At 49.2% G+C, this 18,251-nt stretch overlaps 1 protein-coding gene and 2 long non-coding RNA genes across 7 annotated transcripts; 1 reads left to right on the top strand and 2 right to left on the bottom strand.

Moving 5' to 3' along the window:
- Nucleotides 1–1,501: 1,501 nt before the first annotated feature.
- On the bottom strand, nt 1,502–2,397 carry LOC120672053. The gene is made up of 2 exons (XR_005673948.1): nt 1,850–2,397; nt 1,502–1,723 (listed from the first exon to the last, which is right to left on the bottom strand). It is a non-coding gene; the product is annotated as an uncharacterized LOC120672053 (long non-coding RNA).
- Nucleotides 2,398–3,628: 1,231 nt separating this feature from the next.
- Nucleotides 3,629–6,490, bottom strand: LOC120672027 (phospholipase A1-II 3-like). Its single transcript, XM_039952318.1, has 2 exons — nt 5,613–6,490; nt 3,629–4,398 (listed from the first exon to the last, which is right to left on the bottom strand). Exons 1-2 carry the CDS (start codon nt 6,273–6,275, stop codon nt 3,781–3,783), a joined length of 1,281 nt encoding a protein of 426 aa, XP_039808252.1. The 5' UTR covers nt 6,276–6,490; the 3' UTR covers nt 3,629–3,780.
- A 10,213-nt stretch (nt 6,491–16,703) lies between these two features.
- LOC120672001 lies at nt 16,704–18,212 on the top strand. Of its 5 annotated transcripts, none has more exons than XR_005673931.1 (3): nt 16,704–17,335; nt 17,791–17,839; nt 17,937–18,212. It is a non-coding gene; the product is annotated as an uncharacterized LOC120672001 (long non-coding RNA). The 5 variants fall into 5 exon arrangements; XR_005673930.1 differs by having other exon boundaries at nt 17,933–18,212; XR_005673929.1 differs by having other exon boundaries at nt 17,778–17,839.
- Nucleotides 18,213–18,251: the final 39 nt, after the last annotated feature.

The raw sequence follows: 18,251 nt of genomic DNA, 5'->3' as shown, positions 1-18,251 counted from the left end.
AGATGAATAAACTCCGCGCGCCGCTCGTGCACCGGCGTGGCCCTCCAGGATGGCAGTACCGTGCACGCCTGCACCGTGGGCACGGCCGTCCTAGGGCCCCGGGAGGCAAGATGCTCTCTCTCTCTCAGCACGCCGCCAACAGATCCCAGAAAGGCGGAGGGGGACACCGGCCGGGGTCCGTGGGGAAGGGGACGAACAATCGATACGGCCCCCAACACCAACACGAACCGCACCAGCAGAATTGGCGCACCCTTTCTTCTCAACGTGGTGCCAAAGTCTAGCGCTCTAGGCTAAGCTGGGGCCAACTTTTCGCCTCCTTTTTCATCTTCGGGCAGACACGCCGAACTTGTACGTGGCAGTAACAAACTTTCGGCTGCCTGAAACCGGCGAGCGCGCGTGGGCGACTGTCTGCGCGTCCTCGAAGTCGAAGCAAAGGATCTCGCGATCTCTTTCGTGCGTGTTGCGCTGCCTAGCTAGTAGCTAGTGAGCTGCATCCATCCGCGCATGAGAATCTGCGGCGTGGAAGTGGCTTGACGCCGAGACCGGCGGTGGAAAGGGGAGCAGAGCTTTTGCCTCTTCGAGATTGGAGTGGCTGGGCCGGTTGAGTACGAGTTGGTGCCATTGATCCTGACGTGGCCACCGCTTCTCAGGAATGCAGCTCGCTGTTTGCAGATGTGCAGGCATTATGTGGCAAGCTGCATCGTATAGCTGCAGATGTTGCCGATGTACAATCTCGCAGAAAAATGTTGAAGCATTGGACGAAGAATGCAGCACACCGGCGGTAGCCTGGTAGGTAACTAAAACTAAAAATGCAGGTTGATCTCCATTCTCGAATGTGTTTTCAAGATATTGTTGGTCCTGCTCATTTTCAGCCCAATACCTCGTGGATCAAAGGGTCATCTTGGGCACTGGCGGAGCTAAGTGTAGACAAAAGTGGGCCATGGCCCCTCTTGTCATGCAAAAACTCCATTAGATGAATAGTAATTTTAATATTTTTTATTAGCTTAGCACCTCAATTACCAAGGCTACCCCCTAATTCTCAGGTCTAGCTCCGCCACTGATCTTGGGCTCAGTAACACAACTCTTTCTCTTACTCATTTCATAGCAGCGATCGGGGAACCTCATAAGAGTGATTTTCCTCCTTTTTTCTCAAATAGTCGGCGGTACTTCGGAGGCCTTTTACCACAAGATAGAGGTGTCTGTCAGTAGTTGATTGAGATGATTTTCGTAGAAATTATTTGGAGCAAAATCGTTTCTACCGTTGGTTTGCAGTGAAATTGTGTTTTTCTCCTTATTTTTTAAACTTTGTGATTTTACCCTTACGATTTCAAAACGAAGGCTGATTTTACCCCTGGTCTGTTAAGTCCCTCTAACGGTGTTAATTTTTGGACAAATGGACAACTTTGCCCATGCGTTTTTACCTCTATTTCTTATGATAATTGAATTTTTACCCCTATATTAGATCAGCAAGTTGACATTTCGAATACGGGAATCGTAGAAATTTTCGACAACATTTCAATTGACAATGCATACAAACATAATTAAGTATCACACAACAAATTAATTTGACAAATATTACATTAACAACAACAAACAAAATACAAAATCCATATAATATGCCATCTTGGTATCATGTTTGATGACAACATAAAGGTCTAGAAAATATATCAAGCACCAACACGTAGATGCGCTCCTTCCTGTTCCCCTTGCTGATGCAGATGCACTTTATATGAAAAAACAATAGAATTATGTTAGTAAAGTTACTAAAATAGTAAAATATGTAGTAAACAAAAGCGGGGGGGGGGGGGGGGGGGGCACGGAAGAATTTCAACCTGTTTTCAGTGCTTACCATGGCGTAGAGGTTGGTGAATCTGAGGACGAGGGTGGGGAATTTGGTGAAGCGCTGCTGGAAGGTGTCGCTGAGGTTGTGTGCGGGGTCGGTGGAGATGACGAGCACGGACTGGCGGACGGAGGCGAGGAGGACGGAGAGGATGGAGCTGCAGGTGGTCTTGCTGACGCCGCCCTTGCCCCCGACGAATCGGCAGTGACACGGACCAGCGTTGGCCGGGTGGGGCCCAAGGCCGACCTCGCCCAGTCGGCGACGACGCACGGAGGTTGGGCCCCCCGTCCTTTCCGCGAGCTTTGCACTGGCACTGGTGGCGCCTGGGGAGGGGTGCGACGCCTGGGCATCGTCCTGGCCGCGCTAGCGCCTGGGCGGCGGCCACGCGAGTGCGACAGCGCCGCCGGGTGTGCGCGCCGGCTCCTGGGCCCGCGCGTGGGAGGGGCGCGACGGCGCCTTGCTGGCGGCCGCGCGCGGGAGGGGCGCGCGCCTGGGGATGGCCGCGACGGCCGTGCGCGGGGTGGCGCCGCCGCCTGTGCAGTCCTCCAGACCCTATCTCAGACCAGGGTTTTTTTATCCGACCGACCGGACCGAACCGCCGGCGCCCGGTTCCGGCTAACCGGTCCGGTTTGACCGGTTACCGGTAAAAACCGGTCAAACTCAAATTTGAATTCAAAACCCGCAGTTATACCGGTTTCGAACGGCTAACCGGCCGGTTAGACCGGTTTACCGGTCCGGTTTGACCGGTTACCGGTCGGTTTGACCGGTTACCGGTCGGTTTGACTGGTAACCCGCTAAATTCAATTTTTTTTTCTTTTTTTGTTTAAATTCAAATATCCGCAAAGTATACTAAATGAATGTTTGTATAACATGTTTTATTCTAAATGAACCCTCCAACTCTTTTTTGTACTACTTTTACATTGTATTTGTATACTTTTGTATGCACGTTTTTTTTGTTTAATTTCAAATGCTCGCAGAGTATACTAAATGAACGAATATTTGAAAAAATTTGACATCATTAAATTCGTCACAACTTGAAGTATTTTTAAGATTTTTTGGGGATTTTTCCATTTTTTAGAATTCAAATTTAAAATTTGAATTTGGGCTCGGTTTGAACCGGCCGGAACCGGAACCGGTCCGGGCCGGTTAGACCGGTAACCGCGGTAACCGGTCCGGTTCCCAGCGGTTTTTTTAACCAGGTTTCTTTCAACCAGGTGAAAGAAGATAAGATAAGGGGTAGTACCGTCTTTTCCTGTATTTATTTTTCCTTTTGCATTTTTTTCCTCCCATTTAATCCTTGCAAATCTAACGACCCTACAAACTAGGGGTAGACGGCTCGTTCGTTTCAAAGTTGCAGGGGTAAAAACACAAAATTTATAAAGAAGGGGCAAAATCACCATTGATGTTTAAAATAGGGGTAGAAATGTTTTTTTCTCAAATTATTTCGACTGTGGTCCCAATATTGGGTACATTGCCTTCTTGCCCTTTTTACCCTTGTGTAGCAACGCAATAATTTCATGGAAAAATCTTACCTTAACCAGCTAAGGGGTTGTTTGGTTCGAGGGGCTAAACTTTAGACTATGTCACATTCAAGAGAATCTTGATATTTATTAATATTAAATATAATCTGATTACAAAACTAACTGCAGAACCCTGGAGCTAAATTGCGAGACGAATCTAATGAGGTATATTAATTCGTAATTAGCGGATGATTACTGTAGCACCATTGTAGCAAATCATGGATTAATTAGGCTCATTTGATTCGTCTCGCAAATTAGCACACATCTGTCAAAAAAATTTTATAAATAAATTTTATTTGATATTGCTAAATGGTAAGATTTTTTTTATGTGACAGGAGCTTAAAGAAAGCTGATGAAAACAAATAGAATCTAAAATTACCATGCTGCATTATCTACCCGCAAGTCACCAACCAAAAGTCATCACATGGCGAGGTTACCCTCCTCGTGATCCTGCAAGACCCACCGCCCGCTCCCGTCCTTGACCATGCCCTTGTTCCCCTCCACCCACCACGCCGCCGGCACGGGGTACTCGTCCGCGAGCGCGTCCACCTCCTTGTTGACCAGCGCCAGGTCGCGGTCCACCTCCAGGCGGAACCCGGCGGCGTCGCCGGCGCCCTGCGTGCCCGCGACGGCGTGCAGGTAGCACTCGAGGTTGTGCCACGCGCCCGGGCCCGGCCCGGGCTTCTTGAGATACGGCGACTTGCGCGTGTCCAGCAGCAGCTCCACGCCGACGTCCTTGTAGAAGGCGGCCGGCAGGATGGTGGGCACGACGTCGGGCGCGTTCCGGACGCGGAGCAGCCGGGCGCCGGGCGTCGACTCGAACGCCTTCTGGAACTGGTCGTCGCCCACGCGGGGGCTGCCGAAGACGATGGCCGTCACGGGCACCGTGTCGTTGGCGCCGCGGACGTTGAGGCCGTTGCCGACGATGTCGATGGCGGCGAGCGTCGAGAGCGCGGCGCCCAGGCTGTGGCCGGTCAGCGTGATGCTGCAGTTCTCGCCCTTGTACGCGTCCAGCAGCCTCCTAATCTCGGCCAGCGCCTGCGTGGAACGATTTAGGTATACATAGCTTGCTTGAGACTACCGTTAACCGTTGCACTTGAGCAGAGTAGCTGAAACAGATTTGAGCAGGAAAAAAATAAACAAGAAAGCTCTGAAGTTGGGCTGTCAGGAAGCGGACAGAGGAAAGAGTGATTGGGCTGTTCGGCCCGACCCAAGTTCATGTCTCCTTCCGTTCCAATCAAAGGCCGGTTTGTCGTATCGTGTGCTTCCTTCGAAAATTCCTGTGAACACCAGATGCTCCAAATCCTACGGACTCTATTCTAGCTATCCTAACTAGTTAGGCCCTCTTTAGATTTACCCGTAAATCCTTAAACACGAAAAAAACATTACATCGAATGTTTTAACACATGCATGGACTACTAAATTAAGTCTATTTATAATTTTTTTTGCATGGATGGGCTGTAAATCGCGAGACGAATCTAATGAGCCTACTTAATCCATGATTTGCAACAGTAATGCTACAGTAACCATCCACTAATTACGAATTAATCATAGATTAATTAGCATCATTAAATTCATCTCGCGATTTACAATCCATCTGTGCAAAAATTTTTGTAAATAGACTTTATTTAGTATTTCAAATTAGCAAAATAACTGAACACGACCTAACCAAACAATAACACAAAATTCCCTATCAACGTGGCTACCGACAATGCAGAGTAAGCCGACAAATCATTCGCCAATCCCTACAGTGTGTGAAACACGGAAGCGTGTCGCTACGCGTAGCACACTGCAGTTCCGGGACCCTATTTAAATCTGCTCGTGTCGGTATCTTCAGGCAGGAACATAGCGAGTACCAGCTAACTGCCTGTACCGTCGCAGTCTACACAATTTATTGTCAAGGACGAAAAAGGTCCAACATTTGACGTATCCTCTTGCAAATGTGTGAACGGGTCGCGCCAGAGCGGCACACGCAGCAGCATATTCAGAGTGCGGCGCAGCCCACAAGCAGTCATTGTGATCTACGTCAAATAATTTTTCTCGAACATGCAGGAGAGCTGCGTATCATTACACTGATATATTAGAAATCTGCGACAAATATTCAGTATCCTATTGTACGCTGGAAAAATAGTACTAATTAAATAATTAATAATATTACCATGGAAGGACACGGAAGCAATGCAGATTAATATAAGTCAGGAAATGACATGAGATCGAGGGGGGGGGGGGGGGGGGTGTCAAAGCTAGATTACCTGTTCCCTGGCGCTCTGTTTGTTGAACCGCGACGTGGAATTCCGGGACGTGTAGACGGACAGGAAGCCCCGGTGCACCGCCGGCTGCGACCACCCGGGGCCCGGGCCGACGACGCCCGCCGCCGGCACCAGCGTGATGTCCAGGTCGTTGGCCCACTCCACGGCGCGCTTCGTCCCGCGCCAGGCCACCACGATGTCCCGCCTCCCGAGCGCCGCCGCGCCGGCGTCCGTGGCCACGGCCACGTACCCCATCCAGTTGGACTCGGCGCTCCACGCCCCCGGCGGCGCCGGCCGCGTGAGGAAGCCGTCGGGGAGGCGCGCGCCCGACGTCGCGTACAGGAACCTCGTGACGCGGTACGCGCCCGCGCCGGGCCCCGCCTGCGCGCGGCGGAGGAACGCCCCCGGCGCGTACCGCGACGCGCCCGCGTAGGGCGACGCCGGGTCGGCGATGAACGCGTCCGAGGTCGCCTGCGCCAGCTCGCCGTACCGGATGACGGCGCGGCGGAGGTCGGCGTCGAGCGGGTCCAGGAGGCCGTCCCAGTTGTCCCGCCCGCTGAGCTCGGCCCATGACCTCTGGCCCTGGGCAATGGCGGTGTCGGCGGAGAGCGAGGTGGCTGCGACTGCGACCGCGCAGACGAGGAGGAGGAGAAAGGGGCGGTGCATTTTGGAGACTTGTGCTTGCAACTGCTGATTGAACTGGATGTCGCCGATTTATGGAGCTGTGTGGAGTGTGGACATGTGAATGGCAGCGCGTGCTGCAGGGTGGACTGCATGCAGCGGGCTGCAGGCCAAGAGGTGGATGCAAAAGCTACAGGTGGTGGAAAGCAATAACTTCTCGAGGGCGAAGGTGAGAGAGAATCAAGGAAGGAATATGTAACATGAGACAAAGCTATCTAGATAATTTTTGGATTAAGAAACAAGAAATCAGTTCTCACGACCCAAGTGATGACCTAGCACATCTCTCTTTACGGTGTGCATACCGAGCACTGCAAATAAATGTTGAGCATACTGAGGGCTGCTGCTGTAAGAAACCTCGAAGTGAGAGTCACAGTGGTGCCACGCAGCCACAGGCTCGCTGTTTGAGAGCTCGAAATCGTGAATGGATTTTGTAAGAAGGGGGCAAAAAAAAAAATCAAACCATTGTCATGTAAAAATGTTGTGTTTTATTCACCGTCAATGTTTGAATAACATGTTCCTATGCATGTCTCTTTTATTTCACTATCTGCGGCACGTGCACCATGCTTAGCAACATCAGTCCGCCAGATGCTAGAGTAGCAGAGCTTTGCTAGACTATCTCCAGCGACATTCGTTCCACGAGGAGGAAATGTCCGTAATTTGCGGAGCGACGGTTTTGGCTACTCCGAAGGCGATCTCGACCCCGACCTCGTCCTAGACCACCGCCGCCGGTGATCTGGACAGCATACGCCGTCGGCCATCCGGCCTCGGCGTCCACACCCCGTCACCAACACTGCAGTTGGTGCCGGCCACCGCAATCGTCGGTTAGCCGTTCCTGGCGCCGCCGGCCACAGACTGCCCCTAGGGTTTTGCCACTTAGGGTCCTAGGTCGGGTTTTCTCTGGTGGCTGTGTGAGTTGAGGCATAGTGCATCTTGTTGTTTCTCCCTGTTGATCTGCCATGGCGACGACATGTGCTGGCAATGAGGGGATGGGTCTGCGAGCCCTAACCCGAGTGTTGTGGAGATGCTCCAGAACCTCAACCTCACGGCGGAGGAAGGAGCGGTGATGGATTTTGCCGATGATGAGGAGGAGGAAGCCCTAGCGCCGACTGAGTGGGCGCTGGTTGGTAAAATTCTTTCTCCATCGCCGGTTCATATTGACTCCGTGCGATTGGCGATGCGACCTGCTTGGGGGAATCCAGTAGGACTTAAGTTTCGATCAATTGGAGAGAAAGGCGATAATCTGTTTGTAGCAGAGTTCGGTAGTGGCCGTGACAAGGAGAGGGTTCTGTTAGGCACTCCGTGGCTTTTTGGGAAGTATGCTGTTCTAATTAAGGAGTTTGATGAAACCCTCAGCACCTCGGAGATTGTATTTGATCGTTTGGAATTGTGGATTCGAATTCTCAACCTTCCCCTAGGGTGGATGAACCGCACAAAGGGTGCCAAAGCCATGGGTTTAATTGGGAATGTTTTGAAGATGGATGTTGATTCTGATGGTAAAGCCAGTGGTGCTTTCCTGAGGGCGCGTGTTGCTATTGAGGTGGAAAAGCCAATCCGGCGAGGGGTTCTCCTGCGCATGAATAAAAATGAAGAACCGAGGTGGTTCCATGCTCAGTATGAGAAACTTCCAGACATTTGTTTTGCGTGTGGCAAGATGGGGCATTCGGAGCTGGAGTGCCCGACTCCGGTGGGACGGGATGATAAAGGTAAACTCCCATACGGCGTTCAACTTAGAGCACCAGATGAGCGCCGGCGGAGGATTCCGTCTTTTGCTGCTGCAGCTGCTGAGTCGTTTGGCAGCGGGTCTTCTTCGGTACCAAATCCTCCAAGGCACAACAGCCGTTTGGAGGAGAAGGGATCTAAATCCGGTCCTCGTCGGTCTGATAATCTTGTTGACGAATCGGAGGAACCGGAGGTGCAGTCCCCTCTCAAGCAGAACCTGAAGGATGATGGGATGAATATTGAGGTGATAAAGGTCCCGGGTGCAAGCAGATGTCTTAATCTTGATGGTGAGAGCGCAGGCTCTCTACAACAAGCGAGGAAAAGGAAATCGAAGGGGGCATCCCTAACCACGCAGACTCCAGACCTCAACATTCCTGTGGGGGAATCGAACGCTATCGTTCCCTCGGGCCTGGTGAGTGCTCAAGTAAATCAACTTGGTGCAGGGGCTGAAAGCGGTGGGAACAGTATGAGTGAGCTCTTGAAGAAACAAAAGAGGGGCAACTCTCAAAATGACATATCGGCAGCGGCTGCGGATGGCAGTCCCCGCCGGGCGCCATGAATCTTCTCAGTGTGAACTGCCAGGGCTGCGGGCGGCCCGAGGCAGTTCAGGAACTCCGCCACCTGGTGGAGGAGAGGAGACCCAGTGTGTTGTTCTTGATGGAAACAAAGATGGGGGAGGAACGTGCTCTTGGCTTGAAGCGTGACCTTGGTTTTCTGAATGCCATCATCGTCAAGTCGGAAGGCTTAAGTGGTGGTCTAGCGCTGCTGCGGCACCATGATGTCACGGTGGCTGAGGTAAGCAAGTCGAGGTCGCACATTGACGTCATGTTGTCGTGTGACCGGTTGAGAATTTCGCAGCTGAGGCTTACAGGTTTCTATGGGGAACCTAGACGCGAACGGCGAAAAGAAAGTTGGTACTTGATGAGATTCCTCCGAGCACAATCGTCGGTCCCTTGGCTTTGTGTAGGGGACTTTAACGAGGTACTGTTGGTTGAAGAACAATTTGGTGTCAATGAGAGGGAACAGTGGCAAGTGGCTGCTTTCCAGGATGCAGTAAATGATTGTGGTTTCACTGACCTAGGTTTCCATGGCCTCCCTTTCACTTGGGATAATCGCCAGGAAGGAGACCGAAATGTTAAGGCTCTGTTGGACCGTGCTCTGGGAGACAATAGGTTCATGGCCAAGCTGGGGGACTCTGAAGTGTTCCATCTACCGCTCGCGGAATCGGACCATGCTGGTCTTCTCGTGGAGGTGAGACAGCGGGAGACGTCTGACCGCTGGAGTCGGAAACAACCCAAACCGTTCAGGTATGAGAACATGTGGAAATCCCATGGTGAGTATACCGATTTTGTTAATAGTTCCTGGAATCCGGGTCCTGGACCTGCTGATCTCTCTGCAGCTGCGAGAGCCCTTACTTCTTTGCAAGCATCCTTAAAATCTTGGGATCATGAGGTTTTTGGATCGGTTAAGAAGCAAATCAAGCAGCTCAGGAAAGAACTAGAGGAGGAGAGGGGGAGTACTCTGTACCGAGGGCCTACAGTCAAGGAGAGGGAGATTATGGCAATGTTGTCAGATGTCCTTGCTAGAGAAGAAACAATGGAACGACAACGTTCGCGTATTTCTTGGCTGAGAGAGGGTGATCGGAATACAGAATTTTTCTAGGCCAAAGCGAGGGCAAGAGGAAGAACCAACCGCATCAAACAGCTAACAGCTGAGGATGGCCGGGTATTTACTAAACAAGAAGATTTGGAGAGGTTAACGTGTGACTTATATCAACACTTGTTCATAGCGCAAGATGCTCTGCAACCGGAGCTTATTTGTGCTCATGTGCCGAGGAAGGTCACACCTGAAATGTGTGATTCGCTCACAAGGCCGTTTACTGAAGAGGAGGTGGAGACTGCTCTCTTCCAGATGGCACCGAGCAAGGCTCCGGGGGTTGATGGTTTTAACGCCGGGTTTTTTTCAGACACATTGGAACTTGGTGAGGCCTAGTGTGGTGGCGGCGGTGTTGGGTTTCCTGAATGGGGGCGAGCTTCCTGAGGAGGTGAACAAGACTCTACTTGTTCTCATTCCGAAGGTGTGTAACCCACAGAATTTATCACAATACCGACCTATTTCTTTATGTAATGTCCTCTATAAATTGTGTTCCAAGACTATGGCAAATTGTCTTCGGTTAGTCTTGGATGAGGTGATTTCAACTGAACAAAGTGCCTTTGTACCCGGTCGGCTGATTACTAATAATGTGTTGATTGCGTATGAATGCATCCACTACCTGAGGAACAAGAAAGGAAAAACTGGAGGATGTGCAGTTAAGCTAGATATGGCAAAAGCCTATGACCGAGTGGAATGGCACTATTTGGAGAGTATCATGAGGGCGCTGGGGTTCCCTGAGTCTTGGTGCTCGCTTGTGATGAAGTGTGTAACTTCCGTCTCCTTCTCGGTCCGGGTAAATGGTGTTTTTTCAGAGGAATTTAAACCATCGCGTGGTATTCGGCAGGGTGACCCCATATCGCCGTACTTGTTCTTGCTTTGTTCAGAGGGCTTGTCTTGTATGCTCAAGAGCATTGGTCCTCTGTATGTTTCAAGGGGCGTGCGGGTCAGTAGATACTCGCCTTGGATATCACATCTTTTGTTTGCTGATGACTGCTTGATCTTCACACAGGCTTCGAAGAGGGGTGCTGACAGGGTGGCGACTATCCTTGAGAACTATAATCGGGGGTCGGGCCAACTTGTCAACAAAGCTAAATCAGCCGTCTTCTTCAGTCCGAATTGTGATCAGCAGTGTAAAGTGCATGGAAGCCTTGGTATTACTACTGAAGCTTTGGGTGAGCGCTATTTGGGTTTACCCACAACTGCTGAGGGAGGCGCTGCTGATGTGTTCAATTATGTGCCGGCAAGAGTGCGCGGTATGGTGGGGGGGGGGGGTGGGCTGAAAAGAGCTTGAGCTGTGCGGCAAGAGAGTTTTTACTAAAGGCCAATGCGCAGTCGGTGCCCACATACTCTATGTCCTGTTTCAAGTTGCCTCCTGCGGTATGCAAGAAACTTACTTCGGCAGTGTCAAATTATTGGTGGGGAAGCTCTCTTGACAATCACAAGATCCACTGGATCCGCTGGGAGAAGCTAACCAGGTCAAAGAGGGATGGAGGAATGGGTTTCCGAGATTTTGCTCTTTTCAACAAGGCAATGCTTGGGAAGCAGGGTTGGAGGTTGATCATGAGGCCGGACTCACTATGTGCCCAGGTGCTGAAGGGGAAATATTTTCCAAACTGTGATTTCCTCTAGGCTACCAAGAAAAGGCGTTGCTCGGCCACATGGAGATCAATTTTATTGGGGAGAGATGTTCTTGCCCAGGGGCTGATCAAAAGGGTTGGACTGGGTGATATCAGTGTATGGAAGGATAACTAGATTCCTGGTGTGCGCACTCTTAAGCCCTTGGTTCGGTTACAGGGGGCAAGGGTAGAGAGAGTGCATGAGTTATTCTTGCCAGGTATTCGGATGTGGAATACAGAAGAAGTCTACAAATCATTCTTATTTCTGGAGGCGAGGGAGGTGCTAAAAGTCAAACCTAGTTCCTTCTCAGAGACGGATGTCCTGGCATGGGCTTTTGAGAAACATGGTGTATACTCGGTTAGATCGGCCTACAGATTGTTGAAACAAGAGCAGATGGAGAAGGCACTGAACACAACCAAGGAGGCCTCAGGATCAGAGGACAATCATGCCTGGAGCTCTCTTTGGAAACTTGAGGTGCCACCTAAGATACGAGTTTTCTGGTGGCGAGTGCTGAACAATTCATTGCCCTCGAAGTCGGAATTGAAGAGGAGACATGTGGCTAGGGAGAGTCAATGTGAGATGTGTGGAGGTGAAGATGAATCGTTATTTCACATTTTCTTTGATTGCCCGTTTGCGAAGCTCTTTTGGAGAGAGGTCAAGAGGATTATGGGAGTTAATGTCCCTGATTTGCACCCGGCCTCATGGGCCTCGGATATTCTCCATCCAAGTGTGTGCCCAACATCAACTGTGGCGACGGTCATCTCTGGAGCTTGGGCGCTATGGACAGGCCGCAACGCTCGTCGTCACGGAAGGAAGGTGTGGGAACCAGGTTCTGCTACTCGGTTTATCTCTTATTTGATGGAGGATCTTATCTCGCTGAAGCAGCCGGCAATGCCGAAGGCACAGGTGTTGAAGGCGAAGTGGGAGAGACCGGAACCGAAATGGTTTAAAGTTAACACGGATGCGAGTTTTGATCAAAGTTCATGTACGGGCAGTGTTGGTATAGTCATCCGTGACCATTCGGGCAAGGTGATTGGAGGAGCGGCAAGGTGGTTTGATGATGTGCCTGATGCCTTGACGGCGGAAGCCTTGGCAGCAAAGGAGGGGCTTGAGCTTGCGGCAGAGCTTGGGCTGAACAAGATCCTTCTGGAAGTTGATTGTCAAGCTCTGTCAAATTTTCTGCAGGGGCCGCAGCCGTTTACATCCTCTATTGGGGGTCTATGCTTCGACATATTAGAGCTAGGCAAGAGTTTTGCTAGTTTCAGTAATAGATGGATTCGTAGAGATGCGAATTCGGTGGCGCACGCTTGTGCGTCTTTAGTCTCGGCCGCCGAACGAGCTTTCTTTTGGATTGATTGTATCCCGAACTGGCTAGTCATGCTAGCAGCTTCGGATTGTACTCTTGCTGGAAATTAATGAAAACTCTGTTCTCAAAAAAAAAAACTATCTCCAGCGACTAGACAAATACCATATCCGTATATCTGGCTAGTTACTCCTTAAGATCTCATTTCTCATATCTATATTTATACACTCCAGTAGACTAACCAAATCTCTCTCACTCTCCATATCCCATCCATCTATACTTGATTGATACACGATATCTTTAACAGATATTATTTTTATAGCAGGATTTTGTCACATGCACAATAGCACCGATAATCCACACAATTACTCCATATATATTTAAATAGAGAAAAGAAAAATAATGAAAAGAAAACAGAAAAAAATTGATATGGCGTTTCTTCCATATATTGGGCCATTGGCCCACTCAGCTGCTGAGTGCTGACCAGTGAAATGGGTAACCCGTACCGTACCAGTGCGAATTTATTTCTATACGCGTGGGATGCGTTTGCCAAATTTCCGACCGACTAGCCAAATTTCCAGCGGACGTGTTTTTTCCCGATATGGTAAGAATTAAGATAGCATGGAGGATAATGACAGCGAGCCTTGTGGCACCGCCGCTGGAGATGCTCTTGCATAATGGGTCAATTGCAAAACTGCTCTTATTTTGAGCTGTAACTGTACGTTTGCCCATATTTTTTTAACTTTGCATGTTTGCCCTTGTTTTTTGAATCTAAAGACTCCAGTTGCCCTTGTTCCGTGAAGGAGAGCTAACGGTGTTAAATACAAGCTGAAAAGACAGAAATGCCCTACATGTCAATTGCATAATTGCCTTTATCTTGAGCTGTAACTGCACGTTTGCCCTTGTTAAATGCTTCTAAGCTATAACTACACGTTTGCTCATATTTTTTTTAACTTTGCAGATAATATATAATCATAATATTTGCAGACAATATATAAGCATAATATTTTTTTAACTTTGCAGACAATACATGAAGAGAGATCCAGATAATATATAAGCATAATATTTGCATCATAATGCAAGAGTTGACAGTAACCACATTAAGTTTCTCATGTCTCGATCACAACTAAGCACACCAAAATAAAGGCAGCACATGCCAAGAACATGTCCAGGGCATACATGCACAACAAATCAGTGACTAGTTATTACATATCCCAAGCGGTGGTCATTTCTACACATTAAGCAAAGCAGCAAGCCTTGAAGCACCTCTACCTCTACCTCTACCCCTCCCCCTCCCAGTTGGTGGTCTTCCTCTGCCTCTACCTCATTTGTATCATAAGAACAATCAATATGTGCAGTACTCGGAAGGTTCCGAACACTAGGGTGAAGCCTGCGCTTGGTCGGTGAGAACTGCAATGGCCCTTCAAAGTCATTGATTTGACCAACAATATGGACTTCCCCCTTGTCTTTGTTGAGCTCAAACCACTCGGACAGCAGTTCATCAGATGTAATCTCAATACAATCATCCTCCACTGCCCGCCACAAAGAAATGTATTGCTTTGAACCCCATACAAAGTTTTCACCAATGAAATCTAACAACTTTAGCAAGCTATAGTCATGGCGGTCAACAGTTGTAGTCAATGTTTCCCTCTTTCTATATGTCTTTGGTTCCCCATCCGGCAAGCTCCAATGTGCCCGAACCATAACAACAAGTTTTATGTGATTGTCATTTGTCCTACAAACCAGAGCTTGTTCTATAAGCTAGTTCATCCTAAAGATCTAATCAAACAACCTAATTTGTCTACTGCAGAAAGGATGAAGTTGAAAAAACTTACCCAAGCTGTTCCATGGTCGCCGAGTCATCGCGTCGGTCTCCTGGTTGGCTCGCAGGCACGCAGCGCCCGTCACCGGCTGGCTGCTGGGGCCGCCTGCCGCTGGGGCCGCCCGGCGCCGGTCCCCCTGTCGCGGCACCGCACCCGCCCGCCCTTGGGGCCGCCCGGATCTGCGGCCACCGATTGCAGCACAGCGCTGCTCTGCCCAGCGCCGCGACCCGCGAGGGGACCCGCGCCACCCTCCCCCTGCAGCCTCACGCCCAGATCCGCACCATGAGGGGATCCGCGCGCGCGCCCTCCCCCTGCCGCTCTCCTGCTGCCGACCTGCCTCTCGCCGCCCTCCTGCTGCCGACCTGCCTCCCGCCGCTGCCAGGGAGAGAGTGAGAGAGAGGGGATAGGATGAGTGGAGGAGGACCCGCCAGCCGGCCGCCGCCAGCACGCCGCGTCCCCGCACCCGCCAGCCGGCCGCCGCCAGCACGCCGCGCGCCCCTAACCCTAGCGCCGCCCGCTCCGCGTGCGAATGGGTGGGTCACGGGAAACAGAGGGGTCACGGGTGCATGGGGGGAGTGTTGTGTGATTTGGATAGGGGGTAGTATAGTCTTTTCCGCTTTTTTCTTTTCTTTGCGAAATTTTTTTTGGGACCATTATTGAAGTCCAGCTCACGGTGTTAAGAAACAGGGGCAGACGACGCCTTCGATTTCAAAAACCAAGGGCAAACATGCAAAGTTAAAAAAATAGAAGCAAACATGCAATTACAGCTCAAAATAAGGGCAGTTTTGCAATTGACCCTTGCATAATAGTTCCACTGAAACCAGCTCATGCTGCCTCTCTATTGTTCCTTTAGACCTCGAGGTACATCCACCAAACTTTTCAGCTTGTTTTTCCTTTTGCCGAGCCGAGCCTGTGCGCCTCGCAAGCTCTGTTTCTGCGCTAGGAGTACCCTCATCGGAAAAGTGCAGGATAACCAATCTGGGGCGCGATTAGCCATAGCCAGAAGCGATGGAATCCATCCCTATCATCTGAAGGATCGGAGTTAATTGGACCGTTTTGTGCCCAATTAACTAATTCCGCTTTAACGATTGTATGGATGTATATCAAGCATGCTTGCTTTATAGGAACGATTACGAATCCACGGTACTACAGGAAGAATAGAGATTGCATATATGCATGCAAGGTAAAGACATAATTGACGATATCATCATGCATGCATACAAGCGCAAACCTAAAAAAAGTTATAGATCCTAAACTAAGAATCAAAATTAAATTTCAATTGCACTATTAAGTTTCTAGCAACAAGATCTTTAAAATAAGACCACACTTGTCTATATTTGCTTAATTTTTCTATAAAATATTTTTAATATTAAATAATTAAATTCGAATACGGGAATAAATAATTATTTTCTATGAACAAAAATTAAACATGACGAACAAAATAGTAATTTATTATGAATAAAAAATTAAACATCACGGACATTTGATTGTATAGGATAAATAATGAAAAATGGATATCGTGAACAAATGAGTAGGCATCATCGAACAATTTAGGCTACAATAGGAACAAATAATTTGATATTATGAACAAATTAGATACACACGGATAGATAATTTTACACAAAGAATTACAAGTATATACTCATATGAAATGAGAAAAAACTAAATAAATAAAAACATTAACTAAATAAAAAATGGGGAAGTAAGAAACAAAAGAATGAAATGAGAATATCAAATAGGGAATAAGGGGCAAACCCTAATAAATTATAAGAAAGAAACATTAAGTATCATTATATTTATCGAGATATCAAAAAAAGAAAATAGAGAATACGGACGAAAATATTAGCAGATATAGAAAATAAAATGAAAACAAAATATCTACCAAGAGCATGGCAAATAAATAGTAAAAAATATACGAAGGAAATTATTATAAATATAAAAAAAGAAATAGAAAGAAAGAAAAGTCCGTTCGTTTGCATGCATGTGGACACCGCATGCAGGTGGCTCAAACACCTTTGCATGCGAACGTGGTAGGAGGAGGAAATCTATCTTCTAAACAATTGAAATTAACATGTATCAAAATTAGTTTACCCACTCACCTCACAAACTACCACTTTGAGACCCATGTATAATAAAGTACAAAGTTTGACAGGAGAACCTGGTGAACGGATTTTCATCATCCCACGTCAAAAAAATCCCACCCAATCTTATAAATTTTTTTCACCGCGCCAGAGTTACCCGCCCGCACGTACCCCACCCAATTCCGCCCTTCCACCTCCGCAACCCCCCCCCCCCCCCCCTCCCCCCATCGCCTTCCTCCCTTCCGCAGGCCGCAACGCTGCTCCTCCCCTCCATCGCCTTCCACCCCATCGGCACGCCGCCTGCTCCGCCTCGGCGGACGGGGCCGCAACTGGATCCCCCCATCTCGCGCCGCGGCTTCCTCGTCTCACACCAACAGCGGAGAGAAGCGACCGCGGCCGGCGCGGGCTGGTGGAGCGGGGAGCGCGCCAGCGGCGAGGGGTGGTGGAGCGGGGAGCGCACCTACGGCGAGGTGCCACGCGCCGGCCGACGGGGGATAGGACGGGGTCCATTGGCGTGCGGGGATTTGGATCCTAGAAAGCGGACTGGCCCATCTTCAGCGTTCGCACGCCTGCCTCCTCCGCCGCACCGCGCGCCCCTGCCTCCCGTACCGCCACGCCTGTCTCCTCCGCCGCGGGTCGCGCCCCGATCTCATCCGAATTGCTCCGGCCCGATCTCGGCCGACCTGCTTCGCGTGGTTCGGCTCCGCCCCTATCTGCGGCCGCTCCGAACTGCCCCGCAAAGTTCTTCTCCGCCAGATCCTGGTCGGCCGCGTGGTACTCCGACCACGGTGAACTGCTCCGCTTGAACCCGCGCGGTAGCCTGCAACTCCAACCGCGGCCCTGACCAAGGTAATACTACTTGTTCTTCTGTTGTTGGTTTACCAATTTTATCATGACTGCTAATTGACACAGTGTGGTGAATAGTTTAGATTCAGTTCCATTTTTGGTGCAAATTCATGAATGTGATAGTTTAGATTCAGTTCGGTTTTCACGCAATAGACGCGCCATTCCTTGCCCTCTTCATGGCTTTCCTAAATAGATGCTGGAGTACATGCTTCATCTTTGAAACATGACATGGGACAAGGACTGTTCAACTAATTATGTCATTAATTTAAAACCAGTTACATGCTTTAGAGTGCACATGAAAAAAAATTCAATATATACGTTTCAGCTGGGATAATTAAGAAAAGTCTGAATCTGTTTTGAGAGAGTTTATCAATCTGACATGTATATATTATAAAAGGCACCAGCAAATTAATTACAACTTTATGAATTGTTTGATGAAGGATAGCTTCTGATTGCAGTATTGCGCCCATCCTGCCTGTTTTCTTTAAACTTCCTCGACACAAACAAGTAGGTAGCCCCTCCCGCCTGTTCTCATTTCGGTAAATAATGAAATAAATGAAGGGCTGCTCCATGTGTATTTACTGATCGTTTTCTTACAAGCCAGTGGAACTTGACTGTGGATATTTCTGGTTCTAAATAGGATAGGTCTGTAAAGATCAGTCGACTGAGATATTGTGACTTGCATCTCTTTCAGGAGAGTGATCTGTATCTTCTATATGTTCGTTTCTTCTATTAATCATATATATTCTATAAGCCTATCATTGTCACCAGGCGGGCTGCTTTGCTTGGTCGCTGCTGCCCTGCATCGGTGGACGTTTAGTTGCCATTGATCTTTATTCACAGCATGGTTTTTTCTCCTCCTAAGGTGCAAATATTGTTGATACAGACACGAGTTTAATTGAAGATGCCCGTCATCGTA

Source organism: Panicum virgatum, chromosome 5N (assembly GCF_016808335.1).
Source record: "Panicum virgatum strain AP13 chromosome 5N, P.virgatum_v5, whole genome shotgun sequence".
Taxonomy (NCBI): Eukaryota; Viridiplantae; Streptophyta; class Magnoliopsida; order Poales; family Poaceae; genus Panicum; species Panicum virgatum.
This window is presented reverse-complemented; position numbering and strand designations above follow the sequence as displayed.

Bases quoted from the DNA above. Each gene is read 5' to 3' on its own strand.
- LOC120672027 (XM_039952318.1), bottom strand. From the start codon at position 6,275: ATGCACCGCCCCTTTCTCCTCCTCCTCGTCTGCGCGGTCGCAGTCGCA. The intron at 4,399-5,612 runs GTAATCTAGCTT...CGTTCCACGCAG, and splicing joins AACAGAGCGCCAGGGAACAG to GCGCTGGCCGAGATTAGGAG.